At 37.8% G+C, this 25518-nt stretch overlaps 1 protein-coding gene across 3 annotated transcripts in view; it reads right to left on the reverse strand.

The window, feature by feature from the left end:
• The window catches only part of NR1H4 (nuclear receptor subfamily 1 group H member 4), a 72213-nt gene that overhangs the window by 18203 nt on the left and 28492 nt on the right, over window positions 1-25518 (reverse strand). For 2 of the 3 annotated variants that reach the window (XM_039245574.1, XM_039245576.1), the window contains 5 exons: window positions 19571-19933; window positions 5782-5934; window positions 3751-3884; window positions 1611-1709; window positions 1188-1287 (listed from right to left, as the gene is read on the reverse strand). In XM_039245574.1, coding sequence (XP_039101505.1) covers window positions 1188-1287; window positions 1611-1709; window positions 3751-3884; window positions 5782-5934; window positions 19571-19933 — 849 coding nt within the window. The remainder of the gene's footprint in view (window positions 1-1187; window positions 1288-1610; window positions 1710-3750; window positions 3885-5781; window positions 5935-19570; window positions 19934-25518) is intronic. The other variant, XM_039245575.1, reaches the window with a different exon arrangement.

Below are 25518 nucleotides of genomic sequence, written 5' to 3' on the forward strand. Positions count from 1 at the left end.
TAACCTAATTAAAATCTTAAATCAGAAGTTACTTTCTATAATTTAATATTACAGTGTTGTGTGTTTTACAAGGTATTTATTATACTCTTCCAGATCATGGAATTCCATTGTACTAATATATTTTTAAAACACTGAAACAAGTTAAATCTATTGGATGAGATAGCATTGATAATGTAGCCAAAGGAACTGGGAAGCTGAGAGATAAGAATCTTGAATTCCAGTTTCTATACTGGGCCCATCCAAATGACTATGGATCAGTTCCTCTCCCTTGTCCCACAGTACAATTGTTCAGCAAGCTCTATCAATTTTTGAATCCCTCTTCATTTAGTTCTCTTCCATCTCCCACTGCTCTTGCTTTATTTCAAGGCCCTGCCTTGACGGGCGCAGAAGCATCCTAATTGACCCTCCTGCCTTTGTCCCTCATTCAAATTCATCTTGTATAAAACTGATCAAGTCATATCTGCAAAACGTAAATCCCATCACTTCCCTCTCAATATAAACAACAACAGAAAGCCACCAAAAACTTTCTACCATTCAGGGGATGAGAATTAAGTTCCTTACTTATGCCCTTATCAACCTGGCACCAGCTTACCTTATGTCTAACCAAAGAGTCCACGACATTATGCTGTGCCACATTAAATTTTTCTATCTCTAATAATCTTATTTTAGTTCATGCCTCATTTTATTTTCACAAGTAGATCTCTCAACTTGGAAGGTTCCTTCTCTTCCATACCACCAGGACAACTCCTTTTTCTTTTAGACCCAATTAAAATATGATTTTCTTTGAAGTCTCCCTGTCTTTCTCAGGTATAAATAACTTCCTCCCTGTTCAAACAGCATTTTGTATATAATGTTTTTATTATAGCCTTTCTTAAATCACTCCCCTTGAAGGCAATAGCTACATACTAAGTATAGAATAGGTATCACCAAGTGCTTGTTAAATGAATAAATGGATGACTGGCAACTTCACAAAGTCTTGATTTCTTAGTCTATCAATCTGGAAGAATTATTATAAGTGATTTCAAATATCCTATCTGGCTCTAACCTTTCATGTCTATAGCAGTTAGACATATTGATTTAAATCAGATGTGAGATAATTCCTACTTTACAACCTACAGACCTGACTTTCTCAATGTCATAAGAATATTGCACAGTATACCAGAAAAGTATATACATGTAAAAAATACCTGGCAGTTTTTTTGTGAATTCTACGAGAATCTGTACATGACTGGTAGCCATTTCAGTTAAAATGAGAAAATTTTCTTCTGCACTGAATTCTTCTTTTAACTAAATTTTAAGAAGAAAAGCATAAGATTAATAAGTAGATAAAAGGATAAATCAACACAAAATCATTAGACTAAAGAATCAGAGTTAGATAATATAATTTAAGATCCAGTTAATATTTTTCAGTTCCAATTACTATTACCAAGATAGATATGAAACTTCTTATTCTTTGTTTAATGCTGCTAAAAGTTTAAAGGTATAACTTAAATTATCAGCTCTAATTATTTCAAAGTAACAAATTCATGTATAAATTCTACCCCCAAGGTACTAAAAGCTCCAGAAAATATTAACTTTCAACCTATGTAATTTTAGATATTTGTACATACAATTTTATTTGTTATTTCCTGAGGCATCCTCTGTTTGCTATATGAATCCATAATATAATGAAGAAGTTGCTGTTGATCTGGGGTGAGTTCAGTTTTCTCCTACACTGGCAAAAAAATAAAAGGTATTAGGGAGGGTGGTTATAAGGCACTTTTTCTATATGTACATTCATCTGGAGTAAACTAATCTCAGAAATTATTGATAAAAGTCCTAAATATAGCAGGAACTATGCACTCTGATACAGTGTGCACTGTAAGGGCTTACTCTGGGTCCTTGGTCAAGCCATATCATGGTTAATTAAATGGGTCCCAATTGTTCATTTTTATATCTGTAAAACCAGGATAACAAAATTTTCATTTCATCTATATCTTGGGAATAAATAATAGTCTAGTTTTGAACCTTATCAACCCCATTAATAGGAAAGTTCAGTGAAAGTTCAAGGTTTAGTCACTAAGGAAAAGTTCCCACATATAAAATAGAGAATCCATTTAAGGGCATCATATAGAGGAGGAGTTGACAAACTATGGCCAACTACCAAATCCACCAGGTTTTGTGACTCTTTTGAAACAAAACCACACACATTTGTTTATATGTTGTCTACACTACTTCTGCACTAAAATAGCAAAGTTGAGTAGTTGTCATGGAGGTCTTGTAGCCAAAGCCTGAAATATCTTTACAGAAAAAATAATGTTTACCTAGCTCTGAAGTAGAAAGTCATCAATCTGGACAATTCAGACCCCAAATATCACTTTCTCCCTTACTAGCATCTTTTGAAGAGTGTGGATAATTGTGTCAACTCTGTGCTTCCTTATACCAAAGTGTTATGAATGAAGTACTATGGCAAAATAATACTTTGATATAAAGTTTTTTTTCTCAAATGAGTGCAAAATACTATACTTGGAAAACTAAATGTGGACATTTTCCTTGTTAGTAGTACATAAATATTAAGAAGTGAGTGACTTAAATTAATTGTGGATTTTTGTTTTACCAACTAATGGCAAATTAAAGTTCCTCCACATACCCTGTAGATTATCACAATGTGTTTAGTTAATCACCCAAGATGCTGTTCCTCTTTTGTCTCAGATTGTTCAAAGGATTTCTTGCATAAGAAACTTGTGAGCTCATTGGGAAAGGCTTTTCTCTGTTGTTCCACAGATGTGTATCCACCCAATTTTACCCACTGATAGGGACTAATCCACAAACCTCTACTGAGTACATCTCCTTCCCACTTTATGCCTCCCTTCTCAATGATAGGGAAAAGAAAAAGGTCATCAAAACTCAACCTGAAAAACCCATCTTATACTTTGAACTATGTCTACTGGCAACCTCTTGGTAGTAGGAGTGGAATGGAGCCAGGTAAGTGGAGCACTTTTATCTTTTTACCTTATTTACTGCTATTATTTGAATTTCTAGACCAAAGCAGATATTACGTTCTTGATTAAAAAGAAAACCATTTAAAGCACAATTGAAGTGAAATTCTGCTTGTGGCTGTGGCTCTAACTTTAAAGCCTCCCACTCAGATCACTGATGTGGAGAACAAAGGCAAAAGAAATATAGAAAAAATTAAATTTCCTTTGCAGCCCATTGACAAGTACTTGGGAAGGCAGAGTGACCTTCTTCCAGGAACTCAACTGCCTCCATGTTAATACTTCACTAGAGGCAAAAGGCAACCTTAGCTTGACATTAGCCCAACTTCCAAGATCCTGTAAGTCTTCTTTAACATATAAAAATCCCTTTGGAAACTTTCTTTACCCATCCCCTAAGATACATGTTAGCAATCAACCTCCAAGCATTTGTCCACTGATATACATCTGAAGGGTCTCATGACAAGGGTTTACTGGACAATATAAATGACCCCTGAAGATCCTGGATACCTTGCTTCCAAATCCTTAGAGACTTACACTATCTCTAACCCCCTCGCAACTTGAAAGTATATAATCAGTCATTCCTCATAATCTCAGTGCATGTCTTTCTGCCCACAGGTCCTGTCCCCTTGTTTTAATAAAACCATCTTTTTTGCACCAAAGATGTCTCAAGAATCCTTTGACTGTTCACTCCCAAACCCCAACATTTCACATTAATCACTACATGCCAGAAGTTCAGCTCTTGCTGGCTTTAGTAGACACCATTGCATGGTATTACCCTGAATGACTTGGTGGTAGAGGTCACTTGTCGCAAATCTCGACCTTCGCTGTCTTCATTAATGGTCTGATCTGCATGCTGCTTCACGTTTTTTCTTAGTCGTTTAGATTTACACTGAATTTCAGTTAATAAGCCTGACAAAATAAAAAACCGAGAATTCACCACAAAGTCCTGGTAGGTGTGTGGTCATGAGGTAGCTGATGTGTAGTCTGCTCACATCTGTGCAATTCGGCACAGAGCTAATTCTAGCCCTTTTGAATTTTAAGATTTGGGCTTGAAAAAGAAATTTATCCCTCTGTGAGTCTCACTTTCTTCACTTGTAAAATAGAAGTAATATCTACCTGAAACAGTTTCGTTTAGATGAAGTATAATTGGAGTTTTTTTTAAACGTAATTTATATAAAGAATTTGTAATACTAAAGCATTGTACAAATGCAAGGTATCAGTCAATAAAAAGGGGAACAACACTCTCCCTATTCCTGGTCCAGGGGACCCTGAAAGCTAGTCTTTCACAACATAATATTATTTCTCACCCATGTTTATATAACTGTACCATAAAAAGCATAGTCAATTTCACATTAAACACACATAAGTAAACACCTGCTGTGTAAAACAAATGTCAACATCATTCAGGGAATTTTTATATCTTGCTAATTTTCAGAACTCTATACATTAGTAAGAATATAGAGATGAAAATAACTCAAGAGGACTTTGGAATTTTCTTTTGAATAATTATGCAATATCATCATTAATCTACACTTAACAAAGCTATAAAAATATAATGCAGAACAATCTTCCATAGTTCCATTTAACTTCCTTATTCTCTCCATGTTAATGAGAAATTCCAGGAATTTCTTTGTCCATAGCATTTATTTTACAAGATCGGATGAAAGTTCTTCATCCATTACTGGACAAGTTTGTGTTCATAAATGATATTATAAACTTCTATAGGTGGAGTCTTGAAAAATGTCTTCAGTGCTTCCATTGGAACAGGTTCATATTTAAGTGATGAGCAACACGAACCATCCAGTATCAAAGTAAGCATTTCCATTGCAGATTGGATTCCAGCAGTCATCCCTCTTGCAGTCTCTTGTTTCATATGCTAAGAGGAGATAGCGATCATCTGCTATAAAACTTTCATCCACCCAGAGCTGGATTATTTACACTGACCTATTTTTCCCCCTCATGCACACATTATTTCTCTGGGTCCATCCCAGTTGCCTGTACAGTTTAGGAACAATAGAATTGGAGTCACCTTCCACAGGCTTTTATTCCATGTGGCATTCCCTCCCTGAATGTAATCATCCCCTTGGTGACATTTGTTTGTCATTTGTGTTTTGAGGAGGAATGGGCCATATCTCAAAATCTGAGTGGTCTGTAGAATTTGCAGAATGAAAAATTAATACGTTATATACTAGCATGCATTCCAAATTGATGAAGATTATGGTTCCTCACAAAGCCAGCAGTTAATACAGTGTCTCTTTATCAGATCGAAGGGCCAAATTATATTAAAACTCACAGTAGTTAATTTCCTGTGTAAACCTATACAAGTTGGTTCAAAGCTGCACTAAGAGAAGAAGGACTACTAATAAAATGACTTGGTTTAAAACTCTATTTAGACAATTCAGAGGCAGTTATACCTTAAAAGCATTCTTAATCTTTCACACAACTGTGAATGTTTATGTTAATTAAACAGTAAGAAAGATATTAAATCAAATTTGGAGAAAACTTTTAGACTGTTGTCATTCTTGGAAGCTTATTAAAACATGTTATTTTCACTGTAGATTAATGCCACCTCACTCCACATATGATTCCTTGCAACAATGAATAACAAAAAGCTGCTTCTTTCAGGTAAATAAAATACTCTTTAGCTGACAATTTGGACAACTTCAGTGGTTCATTACCCTTTTCAAGATCTTTGATGGCTTAGTAAATCCCTTCTTTAATATGTGAAGTACCATTCTAATCATGTGAGTTACCTGCCATCTGCCTCCTTAGATTTTTAGTGGAATTTAATTTTTGATGTGAATACCTGTATACATACATTCAGCCAACATTCCCATCTCTTTGCATTTCCTTAGGCGACATTCTTGGCACTTTCTTCGCATATACATGTCCATCACACAGTTGCCCCCATTTTTACACTTGTACACAGCATTTTTGGTAATGCTTCTCCTGAAGAAACCTGTGGAAGAAACACAGAAAGGAATAAAAATGTTCCTAACAACTTCCACTCAGAAAAACACATTAGGATTAAGGGATGCCAGAGCATTTTCTCAGGAAGCCCCGGGGAACACCCAGTCAGTCCTCAGGTAGACTGGTGACAAAGATACCTTCAATTGCACTTTGTTGTCCGGAAGACTGCTGTTTTCAATTTCTCTCTCAAAGATAAAGACATAGTTGAACTGTAGCCTCTCTTAGGGAAAATCTTGCTTTGTTTTTTAAGAATGGTTACTTTCATTATATCTTTATTGGGAGACTATTGTGTGCCAGTGAGCTCTAGATGCTGGTGGTACAAAGGCGAATAAGTCATCCCTGCCCTCTTGGGGTTTACAGCCTGGTGGAGGCCAAAGCCATGCAAACAATCAAACAAGTGAAATTAGGTGTTCCTGGGCTGTGCTGGGGCAGAGGAAGCAGGGAGAATGGTTAGTGCTGGGTGAAGAGATCAGACTTGGAAGCAAGTGCTATGCTAATCCTTGCAAAATGAGTTGCTATTTACCAGGCTGACTGGAAGAGGTCACATTCAAGGTGTCAGTTCAGTACTTAATATGCCCAGCCTGGTACAGTAATAACAAATGCCAAACTTGATTTAAAAGCAAACATCTCCCCTGAGAGAGGGTAGCCACCGCTGCCAGCCTGCATCAGTTAAGGTGGGGAGGGAACACAAGTGTCTTTCTTTCAGTTTCTTTTTTTTCCCACTTTCCACTTCTACTCCTTCTCCTCCACCTAGCTAGCCATAATTTCTGACATTTCCAGACTCAAGGTGGAGTGGTAAATAAGGAGAGGATTTGGAGAGGCATGGGAAGAAGTGACAGGAAAGTGCTTACTTGGCTGGCTTGTGCCCTGCAAGTTTCTAAAATTGACTTCTCTCTTGGAGTTGGATTCTTTAGAGAATGCCCACCACTGCGATACAATCCTTTGCAAGTCTTCAATGAGGACAAATACATCTCTATTCTAGCTTGTGGCTTGTATGCCCTTTACCACCATCCTCTTTACTCTGAGTGCCTCCATGTTGTCTTCTTGTCATGAGCTTAAAACACATGCCAGCCCTTTTTTTTTTTTTTTTGGTCCAGCAAACTGTGGGGAGGAGAAATCTCTCCCACTTATCCTTAAGCAGTCAGTCACCATATCTCCTGCCCTTTCAACTTCTCAGGTGAAAGTCAGATGCCAGTCTTCTGTGTCCCTCAGCTGTAGGGGATACATATCAACCTCCTCAAGTGATCCTGTTGAAGACCCTTTCATTGGGCCTGGAGCAGGAGGGCCTCCTTACTATATAGATTACACCTGAGAAGGGTGGGACACGTTCTTCTAATTCTCACAAAAGTACCATAATTTCCATGGTGGTCCCCAGAACAGACATCTATATCCCATGCCCGCCCCTTTGCAATAGGGAGTGGGATCTGTAGCACACTAGTCACATGCTCCAAAATCTTTAAAGACTATGCTCCAGAATTTCTAACTCCTGCCCACTTTGCACCCTCAAAGTAGGTGAGGTTTTAACTATTTCTTGACTACTGATTGCAAGATGGGCTCACTTTGGATGTAGCAGCTAGTTTCATCTGACTGCCAAAACTGAGACAGCAAGAGTCCTTTCTATTTTAACAGGCTGTTGGAATATTAGCCAACATTTATTAAGTACTTGCTAGTTTTTGTTCTAACTATTTCACCTGTATTTAGTTATTTAAACTCCATACCAATTTTATGAAGGAGATAATATTATATGTCCCCATATTACAGAACATGGGGAAAATGCACAAAGAAATTAAGCATTTTGGCCATGAGCACATGATGAATAAGTGGATTAGGAGGGTTCAAACCCAGGCAGCCATGGACCAAAGGTCACACTCCTAACCACTATACCATAATTGTCTCCCTTGGGTCACAAGAGAGGAGAATAACAATATTAAGTACCTACTATCTGAAAGCTGTATTCTTTAACTTGGGAGACATCCAGATGAATTCCTTGTCCTCAGGGCTTCCAATTTAGAAGAGAGAAAAGTACATTTACAGCATAATATAAGATAGAGTGATAGGGTAGCTAAGTAAGTGATAAAATATTGGAATGTAGATGAAAAAGTGATCATTTCAAGGCCACATTATATGCTTATGAATGTGGTGCCACATTCAGGGGAGGCAGCAATTCCATCACAGACATGGAGATTTGCACATTTGTTATGACAATTTTTCCAGAAGAAGGCAATAAAAATTGTTCTAGTGAAATAAATATGACAATGTCTCAACATCTAGAAATTGAATATCTTGAGGAAAAGACATTATAGGGGCTAGGAATAGCTGGGACTAATTCCAGGTAGAGGATATCAGAGAACTCATGAAGGAAGTAGAATTTGAGCTGGTTGTTGGAGAATAAGTAGAGTTTTGAAACATGGACTGTGAGGGAGGAAGCACATTCTGGGAAATGGGAAAAGGCAGCGAGTTATGGAAATTCGAGGGAAGAGTGGATAGACTATTTTCGTGGGAGGGTGGAGCATAGGAAGAATTAGTGAAAGGTGGGTGAAGGCATAGAGTAGAACAGAATATAAAGGCCCTTCAATGCCAGGCAAGGGAGTTGAGTCTTTGTCATGCAGAAAGAGAGAAGCAATTAGAGTGTTTTGGCAGAAGAGGGTGTGACCTAATCTGCATGTTGGGAAAAATCCTTGGTGCAAGGTGAAGAAAAGTGAACAAGCCCAGAGGTGATTGGTGCCTGAACTGGCTGGAGGATGGGAATAGGGAGGAGGAAAAGGAGGAACTCAGGACTTGGTAACTAACTCAACAAGAAAAAAAAAAAAAAAAAAAAACAGAGGCTAAAGGAAAAGTTAGAGATAGCAAGGTTAAAAAGAGTCATAGACTTGCTTGTGAAATTGTCAGCTGGTGTAACTTTCAGTAGGAAAGATTTTACCATTTTCCTAAATGTCAAATCCAACCACACAAAATCTAAAAAAAGATTTTTGTGCTTCAGATCAACGTTGATATTGGGAGTGCAAATACCAAAGCATGCATTTTAAAACAGACTCTAGACCAGGGAAGGAAGGAAGGAAGGAAGGAAGGAAGGAAGGAAGGAAGGAAGGAAGGAAGGAAGGAAGGAAGGAAGGAAGGAAGGAAAATTTTATTTTCTGGTACCAAATAATTGAGCTCAATGACCATATTAGTCAAACTGAGTCAGTCTTCCCACAAATATTCAGCCCTCCCAGGAATGATTCAATTTGAAACCACCATAGATACTGAAAGCTCAATAGTTAACAGAAATAAACCTCCTTATTCCAAGATGAATCAAAGGAACAGTGCTAGGACAATTCTGCAGGGTTATTTTTTCTTTTTCTTTTTTTTTAAAACTCTGATATTAACTGAGAAAGAAATCATTATCATCTCAATAGCTGAATTAATTAGCTTTCACTCTTAGGTGGCAACACAATACTATCATTATATCACTTAAATATGGGTACACATACTGTATTTATACTTATGCAAATCTATCCATAGACATCCTCTGCCTCTATCTTGTGCATATTTAACAATGCCCAGAAAAGTCATTTGGAAATCAATGGAAAGGAAATTCACTGAGGAACAGAGGCTTCCTGGTAATGAAAGACGAGTAGACAGAGCTGGCATTGCCATCTGAGAAATGTGCAGTGCTGGGGGAATTCCTGGAGAATGTCTATAGGATAGTAAGATGGATCCCTCAAATATGCATAGCAATCCTCATTCTGCTTCTCTGCTTCTTTATACAGATATAACTCACATTCCATACCCTACTCACAACTCATATACATATGTGTAAGTAGGCACACATATGGTCACAACCACACATGCACATGTACACATCAGACTCCAGTGAATGGCAGTAGCTACCCATTACTCTGAAATCAATAAAATATTGGCTGTTTAAAACTTTGAGGGTCCCCACACTTTTTACACAGCAACAAATGCACAGAGCTGAATTGCTAGTTATCTTTACGTTCAATATAGCCTAAATAGAGTCAGCCTTTAGGTCTATCTAAGAACATTGTAGAATAATAAGGACTCCCCCATCCACTTATATAGAACTTACCTTGTATCAGGCACTGTTCTAAACACTTTGTTTATGGTGATTCATTTACTATTCCTAACAATCCTGTGAAGTAGATTCTATTATTATCTCCCTCTTGTAGCTAAGGAGACTGAGTTACACAAAGATGAAGCATTTGCTCAAGGTTGTACGGATAATAAATGGTGGAGTTTAGATGTGAACCTGATAGGCTCAGTTCCAAACTATGTGCTCTTAACTCCTACATTAGGCTGTCTTTCTAGTAAGGAGTTTTATTGCTGAAAATGGTCTTTAGACATTAATCTCCCCAAATCCCACACCAAGTGTTAAGTGCTCCACAGTTTCTCTATATCCAAAACTGTTCAAAACACCCTACTTTCCCTCGTCCAGCCCAGGCATCTTTTCCACCACAGACTATTAGAAAACTGCAATTGCCACAGACTAGAGAGGAAGGAGCCAATATATAAAGGTAAGCTTTGGTCTCCATCCCACAATTTCTTATGCTTAAAGATCTCAGCTCTTCTCCTTGAGCTGCTTGTTGAAATTTTTATGACTTGATAATAGAGTCCTGATCACCTGGCAGGAGCTGTTTCATACTATTATTTTCGAAAAGGCAACCCTCAAACTTCTGAAATGATGTTGATGAAAATTTTTTTAAAGTTTTTCTTTTAATTCAATAGTTAGCATACAGTGTTATATTAGTTTCATGTGTCTAATACAGTGAGTCAACACTTCTATACATCACCCAGTGCTCAGCACTACAAATGCACTCCTTAATCCCCAATTTCACCCATTCCCCCACTCCCTCCCTTTTGATAACCTTCGGTTTGTTCTCTATAATTAAGAGTCTGTTTCTTGGATTCTCTCTTTTTCCTTTTGATTAGTTGTTTTAGTTTCTTAAATTCCACATATGAATGAAATCATATGGTATTTGTCTTTCTCTGACTTACTTTGCTTAACATAATACTCTCTAGCTCCATCCATGTTGTTGTATATGGCAAGATTTCATTCTTTTTTATGGCTGAATAATATTCCATTGTATGTATATATACCACATCTTCTTTATTTATTCACCTATTGATGGACACATGGGCTGCTTCCATATCTTGGCTATTGTAAATAATTCTACTATAAACATAGGGATTCATGTATCCCTTTGAATTAATGTTTTTGTATTTTTTAGTAAATACCTAGTACTGTGATTACTGGATCATAGGGTAGTTCTATTTTTAACTTAAAATTTTTTTAACGTTTATTTATCTTTGAGAGAGAGACAAAAAGTGAGAAGGGGAGGCGCAGAGAGAGAGGAAGACACAGAATCTGAAGCAGGCTCCAGGCTCTGAGCTGTCAGCACAGAGCCTGACACAGGGCTCAAACCCCAAACTGTGAGATCATGACCTGAGCCAAAGTTGGATGCTTAACTGACTGAGCCATCCAGAAACCCCTATTTTTAACTTTTTGATGAATCTCCACGCTGTTTTCCATAGTGGCTTCACAAGTTTGCATTCCCACCAACAGTACAAGAGGGTTCTGTTTTCTCCACATCCTTTCCAACACCAGTTGTTTCTTTTGATGAAATTATTGACCATTTAGTTACTGCTAATAATTAATTTTGAGTTTTTTATCCTTTAATCTGTTGGGGAGCCACACACAGGCAAAAAAGAAATTCACCTGACTTTTCAACCCTTACTTTTACCAGCTATAATTCCTACTGATTTTTTTTCTTAAATAAATTTTAAAAGGACTGACTTTGAATTATTTGGGGTTGCCTAACATCCTTTCAAAATAGACAAATCTACAAACAATTTAGTAGTCATAGGGCATTCATCAAACTTCTATACTCCCTTCAGTTAAAAAAAATACCACAAAATTAGAGAAAAGTTCATGAAACAGCATAGTCTCTAAGAGTTAGACTTCAACTCCCTCAGGGTATCAAAAATGTTGATGAACCTCTGAAAGCTAGGAAACAGAGTAAATTTGTGAATAAACCTTGCCCAAGACAGATGCAGAAGAATACAGGGTTAGGGCAATGGAGAAAACTCCCAAACTCAGATACAAGATGCTGATGGCCTACAAGCATTCAGAGGGAGCCCTGTACTAAGCCAGGAGATAGCTAACTACGCATTGAGGGAAAATTCCACCCCTTGCTTATTTCTCCATGGCCTGCAATCTAAGAATGGTTTTTACATTTTTACTGGTTGGAGGAAAAGCAAAAGTATTTTGTGGTATGTAAATATTTTTGACATTCAAATTTTAGTGTCCATAAATAAAGTTTTATTGCAACTCAGCCAAGCTCATTCATTTATCTGCATGTCTGCTTTCACATTACAATGACAGTCAAATAATTGTGACAGAGATTTTAGTACCTACAAAGCGTAAAATATTGACTATCTGGCCCTTTACCAAAAGTTTGTCATCCATCTAAGCCATGGATGACAGTAGTATTTGCATGCAGTCTCAAGCAATGAATATAAACCAGAGCGGGAGGGTGATGCTCAGAAGGCAAGGGAAGTCCCCATGCCTAGAAGATAAGGACCAAAATATCCTATCCAACACACATCTTGTCCTCCCTCCAGATTGCTAAAAGCAGCCTGCACAAACACAAACAGCATCCTCAGAGGTTGTGAAGAGGAAATCTCAGAGGCTCCTTAATGAGACAATTTTCCTTTCTAAAGTCATTTGAGAGGTGCCTTTGTGGGAGTTTGCCTGGGAGGCCACTCTGAATCTATTCCTCCTTTCACCTTAACCTATTAATAGAAGGTGCAGGGTAAAGTATAAGACGTTGCAAGTCATGTTTCCACAAAGACATTTTTTAAATTATATATTTTAATGCTCATATATAGCATTAGAAAGGAAGATACTTAGATGCCTCATTCTTTATTTTTTAAAAGTGATATGACTAGTGATTGTCATTTCTATGTGTGTAAGGGGCTGATAACCCTACTTAGTTATTAAGAGGATGGTCCATCTTGTACACAAGTGAGTGTTGTTCAATGATTTATAGTTGTGAGTGCTTTGGGAAAGTATGTTGGTGGAGAACACCAACAGACCATTCCGTCAAACGACCAATGGGTTTAGATTCACCATTATCTAGATTTTGTTTGGTTTTCTCTTTGTTGGTATGTTTTTTCCTTAAACACAGAACCAACTTTTAAAACACTCATTTTCCTTGCATGTACTTTAGTGCTGATGGTCTTCAGAAAGTCACTGACAGCAGGTACAAGGAAGGACAGCACAGAGGGCAAAGTATGGCTCAGGAGGCCTGCAGATTTGACTACCCATTCTTTCATAGCTGTGAGGCCTGGACAAGTCTCTGAGTGTTGGTATCTTTATTTGCCAAACAGAGATGATAATACCATCTACTGGAGCCACTATAAGAATAAATGAATTAAACAGTCTGTAACAGAATATCAAAATAGAAACAGAAAATCATTATGTTCCACAATTTGTTTTGTCCATTAATGTGTATTTTTTCAATAATTTTAGTGATGTTCATATAAAAGGATAATTTATTGAGTGATTCATGTTTGTTTTGTTCTTTCCTATTGTTTTTTTGGGGGAGGGGAGATTTGGTGGTTTGATTTCTCTCTCTCTCTCTCTCTTATTTTCTTTCCCATCCCAAGAGGGTAGCCGTCTTTCTACATTCATTTAATAAAACAAAAGGTAAAGTCCCTCTCTAAGAAAAAGATAATTGTCACATAGAGCATTTGTTTACAACCCCTCATTGAAAGGGTTATACTTGATCATCTCAAAGATGATAGAGGTGGAGGTCAGTGCTTTTAGATGAGGAAAATGAAGGGAGGGGTAACAATGTTCTGTGTTGTGAACTTGATTTTGCAGTCTTTAAGAGCCATTTATACTCCCAGTAGGCAAACTCCCAGGAGTTGAAGGCTTATGCCAACTAGAGGTTTTTTTAGTCCTACTTTCATACTTACATATTGCTTATGTATTTAGTTTAAACAATTTTCCTTGTTTAAATGTAATTTTTGTCTTAAGTTTGTCTTGCATCATTGCTATATATTTATTTGAAATTTCCATTTTTATCCACCAGAAATCATCCTCTTACTATTTAAGGATGTTCTTTTTGATACTATTTCATTGCTTTTATATTTTTTAATCTTTTATTTTTTCTTTCTTACTATTTTCTCTTTTTGTCTATTTTAACTCAGTTATATAAACTGTTTCCCTTCTTTGCTTTAAAATAGTGATGAAGAGAGCTGGAATTTTGTCTGTGTTGTTCACTATTGCATCTCCTATGCTTAGAATAGGACCTGGCATATGGTTGGTACCTATAATAGTTGCTGGATAAAAAACTGAATTAATGAATTCAACCTCTCAGGAGCTGGAGGCTTAACTAATTAATAGGAAGAGAGATAATTTTGAAGATAATATATGATCAAAATTTGGGAGGCTGGATGAATAGAAAAACAATAGTAAAATAAGAATTCACCAGCAAAGCAGCAATAACTAATGCTTACTGAGGACTCAAGTGTGCCAGAAATCGAACTAGATGTTTCAAAAACAATGTCTCATTTTTTTTTCTTCACAACAATAGTGGCCATTTACAGAGGGTTAATCATAGGCAAGTACTTGTTAATTGCTTTATACATATTACCTTATTTAATCTTCTGACCAGCCCCTAGGTGGCTACCTCAAAGGGTTGTCCTAAAGATTAAATGAGTTAGTACATGCAAAGCCTCCAGATAAAGCCTGCACATAATACGCATTTAATATATCTATCAGCAGCATCACCATAATCTTCATCTCAATCTCTTCCTCCTAATCTTTATTATTATCCTTACTTTATAAGTGAGAAGTCTGAAGCCTAGACCTAGTCAATAACTTGGAACAGCCAGGAAGAGAATCAGCCATGGGGGAAGTGTCAGATGAAATCCAGGTTGCCTGCTGTCAGATTCCTACTCTTCTTGTGATTTTTTTAAAGTTTTATTTATTTACTTTGAAAGAGAGTGAATGTTAGGGAGAGGCAGAGAGAGAGAATCCCAACAAGGCTCCATGCTGTCAGCACAGTCTCCGACTCAGGACTCTAACTCACAAACCATGAAATCATGGCCTGTGCTGAAATCAAGAGTCAGACGTTCAACCGACTGAGCCAAATAAGTGAATTTTAGAACACTTATTACAAAAGGCTTCCAATGCAGTAAAATAGTTAAACCCCACCCCCTTGCATCACACTTTAATTTCACCTATAGAGTTCATTAGGGTTATTATCAGATCTTATAAAATCAAACCTCAAAGTCAAATAGGATTTCAGGAAGTTTGTGTGTGAGTCAGGGCACCTCAGCCCTGACCCATAAGCAAAGGGCCCACTGGAAACACTCTGCATCAATCCTACACACCAGAATAGTTTCTGTAACTATGGAATCTTTTCTAAAACTTCAGAACTAAGTCAGAATATGTTCAAAAGGACAATTGGTCACCCATTTACTCATCAAATGCCTTTTAAAAATTCTTCCAATCTGTCACTGATAAGTGCAGGGTCTCCTGGCCTGGAGATGGATGTGACTGACACTGACCTATTTGAAAATGCGACCATTTGAAATTTCCAGTCAAATGCAGATCAGTTTTGTTAGTTGAGGCTTGAAGTTTGAATCAAAATTCATCCAGACATTAGCACATTTTCATATGCTCCACTGGGGGAAAAGAAAGCTCTTGATTTAATCTAGTGCTGAGCAAATGGCAGTCATTGTCACTGCGTTATGCTTGTGTTCTTGCAATTATTACTTTAAAAAATGTATTGAAATGTCTCTCCTTGATGTCATAAATAACCACAATGAAACATACATTAAAATTAAAACATTTCTAACAGAAACAGGTATAGAAACCAAGGACATCAGGATGCTTAACCATGATTTTTGCTTTGTTTTTAAGTTTTAAAAATTTTCCCCTGTGTGTGTGTGTGTGTGTGTATGTTTAAGTATCACATGTCTGACAGATCTGCAGTGAAGTCTGAAAACAAGAGAGCTGCCAGGATCTTTTAAAATATAAAAATCTGGAGTGCCTGGGTAGCTCAGTTAGTTAACCACCCCACTTCTGATTTCAGCTCAGGTCATGATCTTATAGTTCCATGAGTTTGAGTCCCACATTGGGTTCTGTGTAGGATTCGAGCACAGTGCTTGCTTGGGATTCTGTCTCTCTCTCTCTCTCTGCCCCTCCTCTGCTCTCTCTCTCCCAAAAATAAATAAACTTTAAAAATCTTATAAAATATAAAAATTTAACTTAATTCTACAAAGACCCTGTAAATTAGATACTATTTTTGCAGATTAGGGGCTCAGAGAAGAAAACTATCCCATAAACTAAAGATTGGCTAGCTGGGTATCCACTGTACCTACGTTTAATCTCTCATATGTTCTCTATTATAAAGGCAAGAAAATTGGACACAATCTTTCCCAGACTCCCTTGCACCTAACATTGTAGATATGACGTAAGCTCTACCAGACAGACCCCCTTGTCAGACTGTTGTTTCTACTGGCAGAAGTAGGATTGTGGAATTGTGCTATGCAGCATATTGGGTTCTAGTTTCTAGCTCGAGAGCATTGAAAGGCAAGACACAGGGCATTCATCACGTGTATGTACAGATTTAGCTGGCACGTCATGGCTCTGGAGCGAGTAATTATGGTGCAGACAGCTTCCTGATTCCTAGATGGCAGCTAAAGTGGTGTCTTTCTGGAGCCATCAGTTGTGTGTTAACCTCCTGTTTCCCCATCTTGTTGACTACAGCAATGGCCCCGGCAGGCCAGCTCTGCAGTGTGTGCACTGAGCATCCTCTTGGAGACTCAGCATAGAACCTGCTCTGGTGCCCTTCCAACTTCTCCTGCATTCATTTCTTACTGCTTGAAGTTTTGGTTTCTGTTTTATTTCACTGAACTCTGACCGATATATTAAGTAACTTACTTACTCAGCCAAGAATTACAGAGTCTAGATTCAGTGCATGCCTGTGAAACCCCAAAGTTCACACACTTCCTTTGATGGAAAGCTATGAAGTAAAATTTGCTTTGTATCTTGTAAGCACAGACATCTAAGGGGTGTCAGGTGAGAGGACTAAGTTGGCCAAGCTATTAGGTCTCTGGATGGGCTCTTGTTTCTTACCCTTGTTCTCTACCCTATGCTGTGAACCTCCCCCCTATTCACTGAGCGAGGATCATTTTCATCTGTTTCCTCAAGAGAACATATACAGAGCATAAAGGGGCTCATTATTGGTTTTTAGTCACCAAAGTCTAAGCCTCCAGATCCCAGACACTAAATTTCCCCAAGTTGGGAGAGGTAGACAAAGAAAGAGGAAGTAAAAAGAGCCAAGACATATTAAATACGTGAGAAAGGCCTGAGCTCTGTCCCTCCCCTCTTCATGCCCAGACTACATCTTGGGATGCATGTATTGAAAGATTAGAGAAACTCCATGACATTCAGGAATCCTAGAACAGAAAAGTCCTTGCATTGTTTCCTGGAGACAGCCCGGAAAGGCACCTGGGGTTGCCTGCATGCAGGGTCGTAGGGGAGCCTATGAAATGGCTGCATGGTTTCTCTGGGCAGCCAGGCCTTCCAGCTGGAGGAGTATCAGGAACCCACTGCACCCGAGTTGCAGGACAGCAGGCAGGTCAGATGGGAAGGAGGAATGTACTCGAGACCCTGGAATGGAGTCTCAGACCTTTCCCACTGGCCACTGAAGTCCAGCTAGAAAAACACCCAACAAATGCTGGGCTGTGTTAACAACACTGGAGATCAGAGTCCCAACCACAGTGCCCAATCCCTCCGTGACCCTGAATAATTGCAGAATTTAGACAAAACCCCAGAGAAATATGGGAGTTTTTTTGGCGGGGGTGGCGGGGGGTGGGCAGTGAGTAGAATAATCCTGAATTGAATGAAATAAAGGTTCCACTAGGGCTTGAAACTAAATTCAAACCAGCTATACAAAATGAGTTTATGTTTCCTGTATGCATACCCTGTCTCTTGTGCTCTCTAACTATATAGCTTCTGGTTAATTCTGATACTCACCCTCAAGAGTCATTGATCCAGAACAAGGTCAGCAAACTACAGCTAGGCTTATGAGCCAAATTCGGCCTACTGCCTGTTTTTTCTTTTTTTAATATCCTTGCCTAATTTTGTAGGTTAAATAAAGCCATGGCTATGTCCCTTCTTTATGTGGCTGTGTTTGCAGAGTTGAGTAATTACAACAGAGAGGGTACAAAGCCTAAAATGTTTACTCTCTCTACAGAAAAAAAAAAAATTGCCAACCCCTGATGCAGCACATGGGCTCCATCTCATCTCCTCCTTTGCACTCTGGTCCTTTTGCTTGTACCATTAGGACAAAGTCTCAAATCAAAATCAATGAAAAAGCTCTGCCTTTTTTTACTCTTAAAAATTATATCTATATCCATCTCCAGCTTTTCCTTCCTGAACTCTCCCAAGGATGAGTTCTCCTTTGACCACTTTTCTGTCCCCTTATGTCCTATGACCCTGCACTTTCCTGGTAGCCCCCATCTCTGGCTTCCTTCTATATCTTTTAGGGGATTCTCTTTGTCTGCCTGCTTCTAAAGTTGGTGTCTTTTATGGTTGTCCTATGCACACTGGTTTCACTCCAGTCACCCTGGATGCCCCAGATTCTTCTCAGGAGGACCAGGTTTTCCTAAGTGCTCATTTGTAGGGAGGTGAACCGACCCAGGTTACTAACTTCAGGGGATCTATTCCCTTGGCCCAGACAATACCAATACTTTGGCCACTGAATTAATCAATTGAATTAGCACTGAATTAGTCAATACTAGCCTTGAGCAAATAGCTCAAGGAGTAGAATGATCACTTAGTACGCAAGGATTAAAAGACTCATGGTTAATAGCAGAGGCTCTGGAGTAACATTCATAAGCTGTGTACATTTGAAGCTCCACCTCTAATTAGTCATGAAGCCTTGAGTAACTTGATTAACTTCTTGTGCTGCACTTTCTTCATCTACAAAATGAGTATAGATGAGTATTAGAACTAATAAGTTTACTATTGAGGTATAATAAATACAATATACAATAAAGTGTTATTCTCCTTGATCTTAATTAAAAAAAAAAAAACAGCAACCTGGGGCACCTGGGTTAAGCATCTGACTTCAACTCAGGTCATGATCTCATTGTTCATGGGTTTGAGTCCTGCATGGGGCTCTGTTCTGACAGCTCAGAGCCTGGAGCCTACTTCGAATTCTATGTCTCTCTCTCTCTATGCCCCTCCCCTCCCTGCTCCAATTCATTCTCTCTCTCTCTCTCTCTCTGTCTCTCTCTCTCTCTCTCTCTCAAGACTAAACATTAAAAATTAATAAAATAAAAAATAACAACCTCTCTCCCCACAAGACCCACAATCCATAAATTCTTTTTAACCATGTGTGAGGTTGTAAATAGGAAATAATTTGTTTATATATAAGCCAAATGCTCGAAAAGCCTTTTCCTAGAGATCTATAACAGGTAGGAGTAGAAGAAGAGAAAATGGGAAGCTATCTGGGAAAAGGGAAGAATGTAGTCTGATATATCTCAACAACCAATATAGTAAAACTTAAACAAGGAGAAGATGACCAACCAAAGAAGCTTACCTTTGCACCCTTCACAGGTCAGTGCATTATAATGGTATCCAGATGCTCTGTCTCCACAAACAACACATAATTCATCCCCTTTTATTCTCCCTGTTGATGCACCCATTCGGGCTCTTTTTGTTACAGGAATCTCTGCTACCTCAATCTCTCCCTGGTAGAGAGTCTCAGCCGGCATTCGCCTGAGTTCATATATTCCAGGAGAATACCACTCTTCAGGCTGCTGGGGGTAGAAACCCAGGTTGGAATAATAGGACGATGAGGAAATCTGTGGTTGAACTTGGGGAAATGGAACATTGTATTGTGAGTATGGTTCCACTTCTAGATTCTGTCCCAAAGGACCTGTTGCTTGTTCTGTTAGCACACCTGGATAAAACAAGAGTAACAAAACTGGAATTAATGTCTAAGCAGAGACCAAAATTTAACTGTATAAAAATTAACAACTTTTTTTTACAGCCAAGCACATTGTAAAAAGGATTTATGACAAATTACAAGCTCAGAAAAATATCTGCAACATGAAAGACAAAAGATTCATATCATTAATATGTAAAGAGCACTTGAAGCCAATAAGAAAAATTCAACAGCTCATGGAAATAAAGGATAGAGGACATGAATGTACAGCTTTTAGAAATACAAAGTGTTTTTATAAGCATACAAAAATGCATTCACTCTTACCAATAATTAAATTTAAACTGCAATATAAACTATGACCATGTTCATCCTCAAACGAGTCAAGGTTAAAAATCATGACAAAACACCCTCTTAGAAAAGCAAACATTCTTAGAGGTAATTTTTCAATATCTTTCAACATCTAGAACTCCAATACTCTTATCCCAGCAATTAGACTGCAAGGAAATTTTTATTTTATTATTTCATATTATTTCATTTCATTTCATTGAAAGAGATGGCATGCAAATGGGGGAGAAGGCCGAGAGAGAGAGAGAGAGAGAGAGAGAATCTTAAGTAGTCACTTAAGATGCTAGGCTTGATCCCATTACTCTGGGATCATGACTTAAGCTGAAATAAAAAGTCAGACGCTCAAATGACTGAACCACCCAGGTACCCCAAGGAAATTTATTTTAGAGATAGGTTTGCATCTGTGTGAAATGTTTCTGTAAAGATGTCCACTTACAGAAACATCTGTAAGAACTATAAATCAGAAACAATTTAAATACCCACCAACAGGAGTCTGGTTAAATGAATTACATGATATCCATGCACTGAAATGCTATATAAAAATGAAACAATGATTTAGACTATATGTACTGATAAAGAAAGGTTTCTGTGATATGATACTACTCAAAAATTTAAGCTATAGAATAATGCATAGATTTATGGGGGTATTAAAAAAATAACGTGGTGTGTGTGTGTAAGGAAAATTTATGTATAATAAAAAAGGAACTGGATGATGTAGACTGGAAAGTGAGATTGTTGAATTGTTTTTTGGGGTAAGAGGTTGCACAGTCTTTATACTGTTTGTGATTTTGCCAAGTATATTTGTATTTTAATCATTATAAAACAAAGAAGGAGCTTTGAAAAAAATAAAAGGGTGCAGTGCCTGGAATTGTGAGTATGGTTCAAATCCCAGTCCTGTTACTTATTTTCTGTGTGCATGTTGGCATTTCTAAATTTAATTTGTTTAATGTTTTATTTATTTCTGAGAGACAGAGAGAGAGACAGTGTGAGCAGGGAAGGGTCAGAGAGAAAGGGGGGTACAGAATCTGAAACAGGCTCCAGGCTCTGAGCTAGCTGTCAGCACAGAGCCCGATGCGGGACCCAAACCCACAAACCATGAGATCATGACCTGAGCCGAAGTAGGGTGCTCAACTGACTGAGCCATCCAGGCACCCCTGTTGGCATTTATTTAATGTCTTTAAGGATCAAATTTCTCTTCATAAAATAGGGAAAAATACCTACTTCATTAGGTTGATGTAAGAATTAAACAAGATAATGCATGCCAAGCACTTTGGTAAATGTTGGACACACGAGGAGTACCTGATAAGTTATAGTTGCCATTAAATTATTATTAATAATAATTATTCCTACTACCATTATTACAAAATGAGACTTTTATCTATAAAACCTCTAGGTATTAGGAAACTATCACGTTGTGAAAATGAAATTCCAACTCTGTTTCCTATGAACAGTGGGACTTTGAGGCACTGACAAACTCCAGCAGCAAGCCTGAGATGAAAATATCTATATCAAAGGTATGGTGAGGAATGAATGGCATATCCAGATTCACAGGTCTTCACCTGAAACCCTTGGTATCACATGTGTTTTGGAATTCAGAACTGTTTGTGTTTTGGAACAGAAAATAGTGCTATTTTTCCCAACATGGTTTGGGACAGAACTCAGTATCAAATACAGCACTCTTTTCCACAGTGAAATGTACAAATATTCATACTAAGAGGAATTTTTAAAAAGCCACAAATATCCTCACATCCATTCAGGTCAGGTTTTGCCACTGAAGAGTTTGTGTCAAACTGTGGATAGAACGTTTGGTTTTTAGAGCATTTGGAATTTAGAATTGTCAGTTAGGGACTGTGGATTTATGTATCTATATATGTGGAATATTTTGTGCAGTGCTCAAAAAATGGTTGTAGACGTGGTTGTTATTTACTGCTACAATGACTACTGTCAGAAAACTCTTAGTGACTCCCTCCTAATGCCATGCACTTGTATATTTTCAACTCTCACAAAATTGTATGAGGTGTATAACATTATTATGCTCATTTACAAATGAGTAGCCTGGGGCACAAAGAGAAGTGAGGCAGCGTTACTCCTACCTACCCAAATAGCTGAGATGTGAACTTGGATAGTCTGACTTCAAAGCATAACTAGTCTCTGGGAAAAGCCATGTGCTGCATCACTTGGATATTTCAGATGTGTGATGCTTTTAAAGCATGATAGTGAACGGTTTTCTCTTCCTCCCTTTGGACTTCTTTTGGTTAGTCCCTTCAATGCATTTGCTTGCAAGTAAGCTGCAACCAGGCGTCCAAGGCTCTGCATGATCCTACCTTTTATTTTCTAGCCATTTATCATGTTTTGACTTCTCTATTCCTTGAATGTGCACTGCTGCTTCCAAACTCAGGACCTCCCTTCTCCTCACCCCTACCCTCTCTCCTCACCCCAATTCCTTCCTGAGTCTGGAAACTTCTGCAATACAGCCATCTGCTCACAGAGCTTCATCTCACTATTATCCACTTGTCTCTAAATTTGTTTTAAAGTATAAGCTTCTCTTGGGAAGTCTTCCCTGACTCTATATTCCTGGGCATCCTGAATCTAATTACATATTACTTACCTATCTTCTCTGGGCTGCCCTTTGCTCATCTGTAAAGAAAAGACTTCACGCTGAATGATCTTATAGTTCTTCTTTATATCTAAAATCTCCAAAGTATGTGACTAGTAGCCTATAGGCATGAGAATTCAGGGATCGTCTACAATGGCAATGGGGAATATAGGCATATCAAAAATTTGTTGAAAACAATGCTTTCTGCATTGACCCAGAAAAAGATTGTTGAAGCACAAAGTATATACTATCTGGGCAAAAATTAACTTCCTGTCTTTTATGCTTGACTTCATATAAAAGCAGCATTGAATCAATATATCTGACAGACAAAATGTTTCGGCAGTGGTACTTTGTCTTATTGCCACAAAATGGAAGAATATGAAAATATGATATTATCACAGCAAAAAGAAAAGATAAAACATAGGCAAAATCCTGATCTATTTCAACCAAATAAGACTAAAATTTGTGGAATGAATGGGTTTGAAAAGAACTGAGAAGCATTAAAAACATTAGTTTCACTTACACTTTTTCCTAGATTTTATCCTCCAACTGATCTTACCCCAAGTCAATTACCTGTCCCCAGCCCCAGCTTCTCTCTGTCTGTAGGTCCAGCAAGGTTGAGCAACTTGCCTGAGGTCAAGAAACCAATTAATGATAGAATCTAGATTTTACAAAATCCAAGGAAATGTGTAGTTTTTTTCTCCTCAGGTGACAATTCCAAGATCTCAGAGCATTGTTTCAATAAAACTAATATTCTTATAATCAATAGACACAATGTACTCCCAAGTAGTCAGATCATGGACTCAGTATCAAATTAGTCTTTGGAATCATTTTAAGTAAAATGGAAAGCTTTCACAAATACATCAGTAATATCACATGAAAACAATAAAACATGGTAAGAATATGAGAACAGCACATAATATTATTAAATAATGTTTCTATTCCCAAAGCACATCCACTTCTAGTATTTCAGTGTCCCCACCAAATCTCCACAGAGTAGGGACAATCAGTATGCAGGCAACTTATAATAAAAAAAACCAAGCATGATCAACATAACCCCAAAATAGTGGGATTAGAACAGTTTACATCGTGAACTCCCTGAGAAGCTTCAAACAACTGCCTAACATTTTTCTTTTTCATTTTTTTCTGGGACTATTAACACCCAACCTTGCTATCTCACAGGTAGTTCTGAATATAAAATAAAGTAGTTGAGAAAATGTTTTGATATATTGAAATCCATAAAAAGACATGTTTGCTTCCAAAAGAACCTAGCAAAATCCTGATTTTAATGACAGTTGACTCATAGTTAATGAGTAATTATTAACAGTCTATTTTGCTAACATAAGTTATAGGATACTTCTTTCATTTATAAATATGTACTGAGCACTTGCTATTTTCCAGGTACTGTGCTAGGCTCTGAGGATATTACAGTGAACAAGACAGAGAATACAGACACAAAAGGCCCCATCCCTTCTCTATGTGTGTGTGTGTGTGTGTGTGTGTGTGTGTGTGTGTGTGTGTAGAGAGAGACAGAGATGTCAAGGAACAAAAACAAGTAAACAAATACCAGAACTTTCTGATAGAACTTTCCACATCAGATGTGGAAGGGACAGAGAGGTAAGTCAACTTTAAAATATGCTTTCTAAAAAGGTACATTTATTTCTACTTTACTACAATTTAAAGGGAATATATATATATATATATATCATATATTTGGATTTATTAGAGCTTTTCTGGAATCAGTCTATCAAGGAGTGGGACAATTTGGATTCCTTTATGACAGGGAATGCTTCCTGAGAGTTTAGGAAGAGCTTTTAAATGAGAACACATGAACAGACATTGGGGGAGTCTGAGATCCCCTGCAAAAGGGAAGCAAAATTCTTTTGGGTAGGGTGTCTCTAGCATTTAATAGTTTCTCTAAAGCAGTATCATCTAATGGAATTTTCTGAGATGATGGAAATGTTCTATACCTATCAATATGGTAGCCACTAATCATATGAGAATGTGACCAGTGATTTTAAGAAACTGAGTTTTAAGTTGTATTTAATTTTATAATATATATATATTTTTTATTTCTAGGAGAGAGAGAGAGACAGCATGAGCAGGGGAGGGTCAGAGAGAGAGGGAGTCACAGACTGAAACAGGCTCCAGGCTCTGTGCTGGCAGTCAGAACTGAGCCCGATGCGGGGCTCGAACCCACAAACCGCGAGATCATGACCTAAGCAAAAGTCGGACGCTTAGCCGACTAAGCCACCCAGGCACCCCAAGTTGTATTTAATTTTAAATAATTGAAATTTTAAAATTCGTGGCCACATGTGGCTGGTGAGTACCATATTAGCTCTAAGGAGTGTGTGATCGAATCCCTGTGTACCCAAATGGGAGAATCAGGTTCATATAATACTGATGGCACTTTCCCATGATCTCAGTCTGTTTCTGATGAGCCTAGAAAGGGTGCACATTCTATCCATTATTTTACTCCCGGCACAATGCTGACCATAGTAAACATTTCATGACTGCTTGTTAAAATGTTTCATGCATGAAAAAATTGCCTTTAATGCCTTCCTTTATTTCCTAATCCATGGTTTCTTAACTAAGATGATATGGCTTCATTTATAAGCCGCTTGCCATTCCTGGCCTTTGTGATGTTGGTGCCTTTCCC

Source organism: Hyaena hyaena, unplaced genomic scaffold (assembly GCF_003009895.1).
Source record: "Hyaena hyaena isolate Hyena2069 unplaced genomic scaffold, ASM300989v1 scaffold_261, whole genome shotgun sequence".
Lineage (NCBI taxonomy): Eukaryota > Metazoa > Chordata > Mammalia > Carnivora > Hyaenidae > Hyaena > Hyaena hyaena.